Genomic DNA, 12,752 nt, shown 5'->3' with positions numbered 1-12,752 from the left:
TTTGATAGGTTCTTCTTCGTCATTCTAGTCTCATCGTTGCATTGTGTTTTCCGCCATTGCGCTGTGTAGGTACCCTAGGGAGTGGCTGCCACCGCACGCTTCGTATTCCCTGTGGTCGAACGTCGTCGAGGTTGCAGTTCCTCAACAGCCGAAGAACGCGTGCGATCGCGGGAATCTAGTCATGAATCGCGAGGAGGGATGTGAGGATTGACCGGTTCGGTCTATGTGAGATCCGGTCCGGTTTGGTGGTATGTTAAGTTAAACCTGTCAGTCCGGTTCAATTAAACCAGTTTGGTCAGATCCCTTGTTTAAAGCTAGAATTTAATAGATTTAGCTTACTTAGAATTTACCAAGAGGAGATTGTACAGCTTACTTAATTGACATGTTATGATGTGATCGGGTAACTAGCTACCATGGTCACCATACATGGTATACCTATGTTCTATTTCTTGGTTCAAGAAGAGGAATTGATGTTTTGATGTTGATGGTCCATGTTTTTTAGAACCAAATGCAAGAAAGAGTTCGGGTTGAGTGACCAGTAGTGTCTCTATGTTTCAGTTAGGTTCAAGCTAGATGAGCTTAATCCAAGATAGGTCATAGGTTAATTAAATCCGAGTATGTGTATATATATATAAACTCTTTCCGGGAGTGACCGGAAGTATTTGTGTAGATTCACCTTAAATGGTCAGAAATTCTTAGATTTACTTGAGATGATAATATTGCTCTTTTCTTTTCATTGAAATCATAGGAATGAGAAATTCATTATTAGCTGTGAAAATTATTACAGGACACTGGTGATGCAACTGCACTAATGTTAGGAATCCGACATCCTGTGCGACCCGAACCGAACTTTGAACTCCACCTTGTTAACGGGAAATTCCTATCGGCCGAACCCAAGTAGGACGATAATAATCAGCATCAAACAATATAATGATCCAGAGGCTTTTTGCTCAAAACACAACAAAGCTATGTAGGTAATGGTGACCCTCTTGGCTTGGCAGTAAAACCGAGTTCTAGTAACATTCATTTCACCCTCGCCGGCCACAGATTGGCAGTTCTTGAACTAATTTCAGCAGAACAGATGATGGATCAAAGCAGACTGCTTTTTCAAGTATTGATTACGCACCTGCGGATTGAAACAGCAAACTCGCCAACCTTGTGAGAATGAACTAAAGCTGCACATATTCCTAAACAAACTGCAGCGAAGGTGATTGCAAATAGAGCAGTCTGGCGCCTAAAAACAGTCCCTGAGAATAGAAGACCACATGACTTTCTTGAATTTTCTTGAACCATGATCTTCTCCCGGAGCTTTTCGTTCAAAAGGGGTCGTGTTTCCACACTACTGGTGGAAGTTGAGCCAGACGCTGCTCGAAAATGGTCACTTTCTTCGGACTCCATTTTCTGCAGGTAAAAACAAACAGAAGAGATATAACCGAGCCATTCCTATGAAAATCCATGATAAATGTTACAGTCAACCAGCTCCCTAGAAACAAATATTTTACAGGCCATGTTTCAAGCTTCACAATAGGATTCTACTACTGTTCTAGGAGGTATTTGATAGCTCAAATCTTCCAGGATGCTTAAGGTGGTAGGAGACTGTTATAAAATTTTGTCACGAGTAATCTTTTCTCAAGAAAGAAGAGTTTTCTAAAAGAATGCAAAACTGGAGTCAAAATACCTAAATTAGTCGTATCTTGAAAAAATTTAACCCTGCAGGAAATATAGAAAAATTCTTACCTGTCCAGTCCCAGGATCAACTGAAGCCAATTTGTTCTTGGAGAAGCTTTGAGAAACCTGATCCCTTCGAAGATTCAGTTGAAGAACTGTTGCATAATCCAAATACTTCTCAAAATACCTTAAATCGGGATAACTGAAGCCATTAGCTGCCACATTTGAGTCTACATTTCCCATGACAATCTTAAGATGTTCCAAGACTCTCCCTAAAATGACAGTTGAGTCGATGGATATCAAAAATTTCAACAAACGTGTGAATCTTTGAATCTGTGACGAATTCATAATACGCTGCAGAGGCTCCGATGAAGGCTTCTTAAGCAACCAAGATATGTCCATCACGAGTTCTGAATATACCTTTTGTCTCAATGAAGAATGTTCGCAATATTTGTGTGATGAACCAGTAGCTTCCACAGGCAGAGACATATCAAGCCGCTCCTGTATAGTTTTCATTTCAGAACAAGTTTCACTATCCCCGATGAGTAAAGGAATAAAATTTGACAAGCCTGACTGATTCTCCACCTACACAGCGTGTTTACAAGAAGTTTATGAGTGGAATGCAAGTTTAAACATATTAGAAGACGAGACAAAACCAATATTTCCTTCTTAGTGGAATCCCACCTCTCTACAAGTCTAAATTTAATTTGGTTCTAATAACTTGATGAAATTTCTGTTTCCCTTTCTCTTTTCTCAGTCATAGTCCTTTCTTACTTTCTTTCTTTTCTCTCTCTCTCTCTCTTGCATGTGTGCCCATAAGAGACAAACTTTAGGCAGTGTTAAGATGTTAGTTTAGATAATTGTTTCTTAAAACTTGTTTCCATCTGGTTTATGCCTGGGGAGGATGGCAGGGGAAGATGAGACACTAATGAATCAAAGAACATGAGATGGAAAACATAGACATACCTCAACAAATGCAGGGCCAAAAAGATCATGTTCAGTGTGAGGTATGCATATCTTGAACAATTGGTGGTTGCTCTGCTTAGTATCACCTTCTTTTTGACAATGGGGAATAACAAAAGATTGAACGTGTGCCAGATACTTGCCATCAAAAGATACCTTCTTTTTGACAATGGGGAATAACAAAAGATTGAACGTGTGCCAGATACTTGCCATCAAAAGATACAAGTGACCTGTGAGAATAAGTACTTTCTTCAGCATATATAATGAATTTTATTGTGCAGGTCATGAACCCTTTTATTCGGCATGAATAGAGATACAATGGAACACAGAAACTCCACAGTACACAAATTATTTAAATTCCTTCCAGCCATACGTACAAGTATGCAATTTCTCACTGCTAGACCAAACTGATTAAACTGTCAGTTAAGCAATATGGGGTGGTTTGATTACGTAGTATTCTACCATTTAGCGCAGCTATGCTTTTTCTAAATATTTTTTGTGGTTTGGCACTCAAACCAAGCCGAACCAAACCAATAACACCCATACAGAAAATTCATGTATTTGGACCTCACTCCACTCCAACGGATTAGGAATTAATCTAGACTTCGAAGAGTTTTTTCTTTTAAGTTTACCGGAAGAATCATTTGGACGCAAAATCCTTGAGATTTGGACCAAAGAGGCTGCCACTCCCCTTGAGGCATCCAAAAGTGTATTAAAATTTAGGTAAGCAACACCATTAAGAAGAAAAATATAGACATCGAAAGTCATTTATAGAAACAAAACTTGCAACTTGATAAAAGAATATAGAAATGTAAATGGATAGATAATCCATGAGCATATTACAGGAATAATGAAAGGAAAATTTAAGGGACAGTGAAGTAAGANTTTTTTCTTTTAAGTTTACCGGAAGAATCATTTGGACACAAAATCCTTGAGACTTGGACCAAAGAGGCTGCCACTCCCCTCGAGGCATCCAAAAGTGTATTAAAATTTAGGTAAGCAACACCATTAAGAAGAAAAATATAGACATCGAAAGTCATTTATAGAAACAGAACTTGCAACTTGATAAAAGAATATAGAAATGTAAACGGATAGATAATCCATGAGCATATTACAGGAATAATGAAAGGAAAATTTAAGGGACAGTGAAGTAAAACCAAAATTCCAAATAACCAAGAAGAAGAGAGTTAGTAGCTAATCCTCTTTCCCTTTACCGAAAACCTCGTGATATTGATAATAATTTAGATATGACCGGAGAATCACGTAGAGGATCTTTTTTGGGGGTCAAATAAAATATGAAGTGAGTATAATTCTATTATTGTAATACCTAAATTTTGGTTGTTGCAAATGACTTCCACAAGCAACAAACTCCATGGGTTTTCCAGCCTCAAAGCATGTAGGATGTACGTAGTGAAGTCTTGGAGCCTCCATATCCATCTCAATTTTCATTACACTACCCCCTGTACAATTAAACGAAAAATCCTCAGGAAAATATTAATAAATAAAACCTGCAAGAAAATTCAATAATCTATTTATTCAAAAAGTAATTTCTAAGATGACTCAATCTCTAGTCATTGGACAAAATCAAAGCCTTGTAGGAATCTTATTTTTTGAAGATATAGAGTACACTAGTGATGAAACATGCTCTTATTCATGATGAATAAAAGAGTAAAATGATGGATTGTGGACACACCTTCCACTGCGCAAAAAATCATGTTGTTCAAATAAACAAGCAAGCTGCCCCTCCCCCAAAGCGGTCTTCCACGTGCAACTACAAAATTGTGCACGTGTGTCGTAGGATCTTCAAGTAACTGCCAGTAGTTTGATAGAGTTTAAGAAAATTCAGTGACTAGCTTTCAGATAATTGTTTGAAAGGAAGCATGGAACCATGAGGGCAAGGATTCCAGTTAAAGACAACGTAATTATGAGTAGGGGCAGACATGCGGAAGCTGTTACAGGATATGATTAATCAGCTATCCTTAAAGAGTATGCAGCTTGATATTAAACTGATAATTGCAGCCATCAGAATATAGGAAAGCAAAAATGCTACCAACTTATAACAAGCAAAGTTATATTTGAAAATATAAACTCAAAATCACCTTTATCCACATAAACTTTGGCATTGCAACAAATGCAGTCAGAATTACGCAACCAGGCCGAATATATCCCTCCAACTCAACAGGCATATTAGCCAACCATTCAAATATCTGCAACGGGTTTGTATTCAAATTAACCAAATTCTAATACCTTTGATGAACAAAATTATTCTTCATTAAGTACTAAACTGTAGAGATTAAAATACTTGGAGCCGAAGTCTTCTAGGGAACTCTGCAGGATTCCAATCATAAAGCTTGAATGATATTCGGCCTGTTGGACACTATAACAAAGTGATTTGGAATCATCTTACGTCCTAAAATAAACAGAAAATAGAGAGGGGGAAAATCTTTAAATCATCACCATTGATGAATATGTGCTTTTATTGTCGCAGTAGGATGAAGCAAGAGATTTGAAATTATCTTTTCCTCCATCCACTTGAGCTTCACCCATTGCCATAAAAGTTAACCCGCTCTCAATATTGCTCTGCAGGTCGGGAGCTGAACATACAGTGGGGGTAACCATCCCATCTTCAGACTCCAAATGCACCACCTCCTTTTGAACAGTTTGGTTATTGAAAACAATATCATCTGCAAGAAAACATGCCAGTGAGAAATCCAATGATACAGAAATTATAAGATTCATAACTCTGCTGCTTCAGCTGCTTCAGATTATTACCTTTCCCTGCATCACCATCGCAAGAAACATCTTCAAGATGCATGCCTGCTCGATCACTTTCCATAGCAACTGTGGAATCAGCTGGCTTCCTACGTCGTCGATTGTTGTGACGCTCCAATTTTCTTCGACAACTCCGCTTGCCTTCATCAAAATCAGATAAAAGATGAAACCTGCCAAGCAATTGGAAGTAAACAAGAAACATTAGCAAATAAATTTCTCCTTCATTGTTTTGGGTCTTGAAAATTCTGGTATTTCGACATAAACATGTGATGCACCAGAGGGGGAAAAATATGGAAACCACGCACTCAGCATTTAGGATTAATTCAATACATAAGCACTTCCATTATTGAGGAAACAATTTAAAGGTCATACAAAGCTGTTGAAGTAGGAACATTCAGTTCAAACTACTAGATCACGTGACAAGATTTGATATAACGAAGAGAAGTAAAAGAGGCGCACTACCATCGATAGATCACAAACGTAATTAACTGAAAATGAATGAAAAAACAGAAGATATCGAAACACAAGCTCCACAGACGCAACTTACTTGCCACACTGCTGGCAATATCTTTTAGTCTCTCCATCTATCGCAACAGCAGTAGCATTCGCGCATCGAAGACAAACCCTATGCCTTCTATGATAACCTTTAAGCTCGCTAATATCGACCTCACACCCGAACACCTGACACCGAACAGTTCCAGCCGCAACACGCGACGTCCTAGCCCGCTTCTTCCCAGACGCGGCGGCTTCCTCCTCAAGCATCGCATCAATCTCAGGACAAGCACAAGGCACCCGCCCGGCCAAGAAATTGGGGCAAGTCAACCTCGGGTCACGCTTCCGAATCCGGTCAGAATTCGAAGGGAGAGTCTCGGATGGAATCTCGAGTGGATGAGAGGAGTCCGAGGGCAGATTGTCATGTTCCAAAGGGAGAGAAAACTGATCATCGCCAGCTAAGTCAAGGAGATCCCCCAAGTCCCAGAGAACGGCGGAGGAGTCATCAGCGATGGGAAGTTGGAGGTCCATTTCGGCGGCGGCACCGTATAAGGGCTCCGGCAGCGGCGAGGGAGGAGGATGTTCCATGGAAGAGGTAGTATATGTGCCCTAGAAAATGGAAGGGTGGGTGGGTGGGTGGGTGGCTTGGTGGTTGAGAAGGAAAAGGTGGCGGAAAAGGGACGGCAGCTTTGCAGGTCAAGCTTGAGGGTGAGATGGCTCTGTTACTCTTCTGGTGGGATTCTCTCGTTAGACAGAGAGAGAGGAAAAAAAAAAAAAAATAATAATTTTGTAAATTTAAATGGAAAATTTATTCCGTCCCACCAATTTATACTTTTCTTTTTTTTCGGTAATTTATAGTTATAGCAGCTTAACGTTTGAAATTATAAATTTAATATGTATAATAAATAGATATTTTTATATTTATTTTTTTGAAAATTTTTAAATTAACACTTTTAATTATTAAATTTTAATTTGAAGTCTCGGGTAAAATTTAATTTTATTTAAAAGATAAATAAATAAATAAATAAATAAATAAAACTCCAAATTTTCTAATATAATTGGTAAATTAGTTGATGGAATAATACAAAATTAAAAATTAAAAAATTAAAAAATTAAATGAGAGCGACAGTACTGTTGTACTACACCCCCTAATATCTTCACTGGTGGTTGTGGGCAACGCTGTAGGCTTAGACTACAAGCCAGACAGCCCAAGGTGGTGGGCCTCTACTTTTTTAGGGCCCACAGTTTATTTCATATTGTCAAAATAAATAAACAATAACCATAATTTCATTAAAAAAAATTAATATTAATTCAGGGCTAAATTAATCATTAAAAAAATTAACATTAATAGGGTTTAGAGATAATCTAGTGTCAATAAATTAATGGTAATATTTTTTAAGCAATAAAAATATATTTTTTTATTTTTTTAGATATTGGAAGGGTATAATTAAACTTTTTAAAAGTTTATAATTATTTTTTAATGCCATTTTTTAAATACTGGCTATTTTTAAATGTTTAAGACGTTTTTTTAAATTTGTTCCAAAATTTATGGTATTTTTATTAATTTAACTATTATTTGAATAAATTTAATAATTTTAATAACTTGTTTTTCATCTAAGATTTTTTATTACAAATTTTCATTCATATTTTTTAAATATATATTTTATTTTTTAAATTTAGAAGGATGTTAATTAAACTTTTTAAAATTATTTTTTAAATACTTTTTAAGTTTAATGTCATTTTTTAAATAAAGAATATTTTTGAAACGTGTTCTAAAATTATGGTATTTTTATTAATTTAACTATTAATTGAATAAATTCAATCCATTTAATAATTTATTAGTTGAGGTTGAATACAACTCTAAATTACCATAAAAAATTAAATATTTGTGAAAGTAACCATTTAATTATTTAATTTTGTTTTATAATGATTTAGTACGTATCTAATAATTAGCACTTAATGATTTGAAAATTATAATGGTGAAATTTATTAATAAATGTTAATGGTTTGTCTACGTGGCATAAATAAATTAGATAGGGGTCCAATGTATTTAAAAATTATAATTTTAATATTTTTGTTTACAATATAAATTAAATTGTTATAAATATGAAAATTAAATATTAAGTTGGTTTGGTTTTAGAACGTAGGGTTTGGGTTTTCACTGTTTCTGCTATTTCGTTCGCGGGTATTTGTTACCAATAACCAACCCACTATGCCCAGGTACCGGAGCCGGAGCAGAAGTTACAGTCCTCGCCGGCGTAGCAGAAGCCCCCCACGCGAGCGGAAGCGGTACGACGACAACGACGACTCTCGAAACCGGTACCACGAAAGCAGGTCTTACAGGGACCGTCGCTCTCCTGCTCCTTCTGGATTACTCGTGCGTAATCTCCCCCTTGACGCTAGGTATTTCATGTTCTTCTTTCATCTTTCTGTGTTCTTGCCAATGTACCATTTTCTTAGTTTGTTGGAGGAATTGAATGGCTTAGCTTCCGCGTTTGTACATACAGTATCGTGGTCCTTTGTTTAAAGTTTCGAATTTGGGGCTGTAGGGAATTGCGGCTTGTTGTAGTAATTTTGATTAGCAGTTATATGTGGAGTGGATCAAGTAACTTATTGTCAAGCTTTGTGCTATCGCTCTTCACTGTGTTGTTTTCTCGTTTCTGCTGTCTATCCAATCTATAAATTATGAAGAGTAATGGTTTAGTGTTTTGATTGCACTCCATACAGACCGGAAGATCTTAGGACCCCGTTTGAGCGATTTGGTCCTGTTAAGGATGTGTATCTGCCGAAGAACTACTACACTGGGTATGGTCGCATTCATGTTAACTTGTGCGCAATTGGGTGTTGAAGAAACTGATTTATGTTTCCTGGTACCTTTTTCTCTTAATTATCAGGTTATCAACGCTCGAAAATAGAGTTTTGGCTACAAAAGTCGTGAAAGAAAATTTTGAGAAAATCAAAATTATTTTTTAGATTAAGTTGCGAGATCAGAATTTCCGAGCATCGTTGGAGTTTCAAAGTTTGCCTCTACCAAAGTGAAAATTAATTAAATTGACATCACTGTGGTTTTAATAGTGGTTTTGCATTAAATTTGGGCCTGAACATTAGTAATGCTTCTCGTGTAATATTGTGGGTTTGGATTTCTCTTGTTTTGAATTAGTGGAATTTTGTTCATGTTGTGTTCTGAAATATTTTTAGTAATGATCTATTTTGTTGTCTACTTTTTTGTTTCATGATGATATAATTTCCTTCATTGACTATTTTTAGGGAACCCCGAGGATTTGGATTTGTGAAGTTTCGATTTTCAGAAGATGCAATTGAAGCAAAACAACAGCTAAATCATACAGTTATAGGTGGACGGGAGATACGAATTGTTTTTGCTGAGGAGAACAGAAAAACTCCTCAAGAAATGCGATCGACTTCACGCTCAAGGTTCTATGACCTTCCTTCTAACTTCTATTTTGCAGTACCTTTTTGGTTTAAATATCTTCTTCTTAAAATGGAGTTCTTAATCTTGAACTAATATATCAATTGTTTTTTTTCATGCTTCTCATATATAGTGGCAGAAGCTACAGAAGGCGTTCTCCAGGAAGGTCTCCTAGACGTCGAAATCGTTGTTAGTGTCAATTCATTTATCATGATTTTTTTTTCTGACTTTCATTAAAAAGAAGAAATTGTATTTTGGTTAATGTTGATGTTTGATCAACATCATTGTGATGCAATATTGTAAGTACATGCTCATTTTGTGCTCAATAAGCTTTTTCTATTTGACTGCAGCTTACTCACGCTCACCTTCACCTGCCAGGCATGACTCAAGGTTGGATCTTATTTGTCTCACTCATTCTATTACTGGCAACACTAACGTTATTATTGTTCTGCTATTTCTATTACTGCTTGATACTACCATGTTTTGAAACATTGTTTGTTTGTATCTTGATAATTAGAAAGCCGTGCATGCCTTCTTTGAACCATATATTTGTGTACTAATCTTGTCAAAACATTCTTTATGGATGAGAAACATAGTATAATATTTTGAATTTTGGTGCTTGTCTTATACAAACCTCCATTGAAGCACTTGTTCATTGTTTTTATTTTTAGTCTAACCAAAAGGATTTTGTCTGTAAATTCTTTTTTGTTTAAGTGTTCAGTTTACTGCCTCTACTTAGAGTGTTTTACACAAATCTTTTTGTAATACAAGATTGGAGGCCTTTTTTTTTTTTTTTTTTTTTTTTGTATCACTGTTTTAGGCTTCGGGATTCTGCATCCCTAAGACCTTTTGGCTGTGTTCTTCATCTTTTGATGATTATTTGATTTCCTTGTTTCCCATAAAAAAAAATGTGAGAAATATTTTGATTAGCACATCGTAATTCTATTTTCTCAACCTGATCCCTCATGAATTCCATTTTGTTTTAAAGAACTACTTAAAGTTATCAATCGTGTGTCAATTCTAAGAAACACAATCCATTTCTAATGGATGAATTACTTTGTTCATATTTCATGTTGTGATGTGTGTTGTTAGTAAATCCAAGTGGTACTCTGGTATGGTTTCAGTTGCAGATTAATATTGGTGTCGTAGTCCAACAATAATGGCACTTTTAATCTTCTTTTCTCCATTATGGTTATAATGTCAGTCCAATATATAAATTCTAAGCCACACTTTTAGTTTTTTGTTTTTCTACGTGCTTTAATGGTAGACTTCTTATTTCATTTGCTTGAATGTTATCATGTTTAAACAAAGTGATTAAATTTAATGTTTGATGTGGTGCACGTGGAATATTCTACTCCCTACATAGTATGCAGAGTTGCATTGCAGGATATTGTATACGATTTACTTAATTCCTTGTTTATGCAGATATTAAAGTGTAAAGGGAGACTTTAGAGAGTTGTTGATTTATAAAGTTTAACAAGAAAAGCGCTCATAAAGAGATTGGCAACTTGCCTACTTTACCCATCGAACCCTCTCCATGTGTACAGTCTATAATTTACTCAATTGTTTTAGTTGCCTGGTTTTTATCTGTTTGTTGACATTTTCTTTGTGAGGCAGAAATTAAGCATTGTTGAGAGTTTCAAATCAATTTCTACTTCTTTTTTCCTTTTTTCCTCCCTTGCAAATCTCAACGATTAATTAGCAAGCAATTTTTAAGTTTGATTTCTTCTTTTTCATATACCATCCAGTTAAGAAAGATTAGAGCTTATAGTGGCCAAAGAAAGAATTCATCTTCAAAGGAGTAAGGCCAAAGTTTTACTGGTTGTGGTATGGTGACATTGTGCAAGAAAAGATAATGTGATTTTTAGAAAGTTGGGGCAAAGAAAGCTATGAGCTTGTCAGAAGCTGATCAGCCAATACAGCTTAATAGAGCATAATTCTCAGTGTTTGGATCTACTTGTCATAATTTTGTTCGGAAACCTGAAATTGGTGCAGGTAAAAGTCATGTTTTGTTGATAAGTTTTGAAAATGATGTTAATACAAACTTCTGCATATAAAAGTATGATATAGTTTCATAAGTACCTATTAACCTACCTCATCGGAGCCCTTGAAGACTGCTCGGACAGGCTTCCTTTCCTGTTACAGAGAGAGATGGTCATATTTTGCTGTTCTAAGTCTGAATGGAAGTCTTATCTGTTCGATATGTTAATTTATTTGACTATTAATCTTTTCCCATCATTGTGGCTGATGCAGGAACCATGGGGCAAGGGGCGAGCATTACTCTCCTGCACGATCTAGGTCAATTTCACAATCTCGTTTCCCTCATGACAAACGGGATTACAGCCAATCTCCGAGGCCAAAGGAGAATGGTCGGAGCTCTCGTGAAGTGAACATTGCACGCAGTGGGTCAAGGAGTCCAAGGTCTGCTAGCCGCAGTCCTTCTGGATCTCGTTCACGATCCTATAGGTATTTTACCTTTCAAGTTCCTTTTACTGACTTTCTAAAAGACAAATGTCCCCAAGTTAGAATAAGTGGATCTATGCAGGGAACCATTTTGTAGTGTTGCTTGCTGAAAAGTTGATTTATGCGTACCATTTGTATTGGTAGTTTCAAGTTTCAAGATTCATGTGATTATTTAAACTAAATAAATAAAGCTTTTATTACTGTTTACTTTTTCCTTGGTGATTCACGTGAAATGTCCAAGTGGATTAAGGAGGCCCTATGCTAGATATCAATAGATTTACAATATGTATGTGTGACCATAGAAAATAAAAATTGTTTATGATGAAATTTGGTGTACTTAAGAAGCTTGTGATATTTCCTAACAGACGTTCATTGATTAATTCATTGAAGGGGCAGGAAGGAAATGATATGCTTTAGTTAGGAATATCAAAGTTTTTGAGTTCGATTTGTCGTTATTGAACATTTCTCCTGGTGTCCATAGTATAGTTGTGTTTAGCCGGTAGTCCTTTCAGCTGGTTGATTGAAGAATTTATAAAGTTGACTAACACCCTGCAATCTTACTTCTGCAGTCCTCGCTGATGGATGCATTTGGGTTTGCACGGAGCTTCCTGAAGATATGTTAGCGCCTTCGGTTGTGGCCCAATGAAGTATGCTATTCCATGCCATGCAGTTGCTTAAAGAATTCACTTTATTATATGCGAGTCTGGAGGGCTGGACTTGAGTTGTGGATTGAAGAACAGTGAGTGTAATCGTGGTGTTTCTCAAGCTGTTAACTTGATGTGAATGAATGCTGGTAGACTACTTCTTGACCTGTCCTTTACTGGATCTACAATTTTGGGTTCAGCTGTGGGTTTCGACTTTACTCTTGAATATGTCTGAGTGGCTGTATTTGATGATACCATAGGTTTATTAAAAACTTGTCATGTTTGAGTATATTAACCAGTAAGTTCGGGCCGAAACGATTACA

General features: G+C 36.3%; 2 protein-coding genes across 3 annotated transcripts; one reads left to right on the top strand and one right to left on the bottom strand.

Moving 5' to 3' along the window:
• Positions 1-700: 700 nt before the first annotated feature.
• LOC111472262 (squamosa promoter-binding-like protein 7) lies at positions 701-6,661 on the bottom strand. Of its 2 annotated transcripts, none has more exons than XM_023117911.1 (11): positions 5,951-6,661; positions 5,404-5,573; positions 5,089-5,315; positions 4,934-5,008; positions 4,731-4,838; positions 4,325-4,442; positions 3,959-4,091; positions 2,788-2,861; positions 2,635-2,720; positions 1,738-2,253; positions 701-1,401 (listed from the first exon to the last, which is right to left on the bottom strand). In XM_023117911.1, exons 1-11 carry the CDS (start codon positions 6,481-6,483, stop codon positions 1,108-1,110), a joined length of 2,334 nt encoding a protein of 777 aa, XP_022973679.1. In that variant the 5' UTR covers positions 6,484-6,661; the 3' UTR covers positions 701-1,107. The 2 variants fall into 2 exon arrangements, with proteins under 2 accessions (XP_022973679.1, XP_022973677.1); XM_023117909.1 differs by having other exon boundaries at positions 1,071-1,401; positions 2,635-2,787; positions 2,855-2,861.
• A 1,372-nt stretch (positions 6,662-8,033) lies between these two features.
• Positions 8,034-12,744, top strand: LOC111472320 (serine/arginine-rich SC35-like splicing factor SCL28). Its single transcript, XM_023117981.1, has 7 exons — positions 8,034-8,298; positions 8,623-8,700; positions 9,163-9,327; positions 9,456-9,511; positions 9,673-9,712; positions 11,576-11,788; positions 12,355-12,744. Exons 1-7 carry the CDS (start codon positions 8,108-8,110, stop codon positions 12,362-12,364), a joined length of 753 nt encoding a protein of 250 aa, XP_022973749.1. The 5' UTR covers positions 8,034-8,107; the 3' UTR covers positions 12,365-12,744.
• The last annotated feature ends 8 nt before the right edge of the window (positions 12,745-12,752 follow it).

Source organism: Cucurbita maxima, unplaced genomic scaffold, assembly GCF_002738345.1.
Source record: "Cucurbita maxima cultivar Rimu unplaced genomic scaffold, Cmax_1.0 Cma_Scf00069, whole genome shotgun sequence".
In the NCBI taxonomy this organism is placed as follows: Eukaryota; Viridiplantae; Streptophyta; class Magnoliopsida; order Cucurbitales; family Cucurbitaceae; genus Cucurbita; species Cucurbita maxima.
The sequence above is the reverse complement of the archived record's forward strand: the minus strand, read 5'-3'. Positions and strand labels throughout refer to the sequence as shown.

What these genes read in the sequence shown, in the direction of transcription:
- LOC111472262 (XM_023117911.1), bottom strand. Translation starts at nt 6,483, where the DNA reads ATGGAACATCCTCCTCCCTCGCCGCTGCCGGAGCCCTTATACGGTGCC. An exon ending in CAAAGTTTATGTGGATAAAG is followed by an intron (nt 4,443 to 4,730) that starts GTGATTTTGAGT and finishes AACTACTGGCAG; the next exon opens with TTACTTGAAGATCCTACGAC. An exon ending in TTGCAACAACCAAAATTTAG is followed by an intron (nt 2,862 to 3,958) that starts GTATTACAATAA and finishes TTATTCTCACAG; the next exon opens with GTCACTTGTATCTTTTGATG.
- LOC111472320 (XM_023117981.1), top strand. Translation starts at nt 8,108, where the DNA reads ATGCCCAGGTACCGGAGCCGGAGCAGAAGTTACAGTCCTCGCCGGCGT. An exon ending in CCGAAGAACTACTACACTGG is followed by an intron (nt 8,701 to 9,162) that starts GTATGGTCGCAT and finishes GACTATTTTTAG; the next exon opens with GGAACCCCGAGGATTTGGAT. An exon ending in CGATCGACTTCACGCTCAAG is followed by an intron (nt 9,328 to 9,455) that starts GTTCTATGACCT and finishes TCTCATATATAG; the next exon opens with TGGCAGAAGCTACAGAAGGC.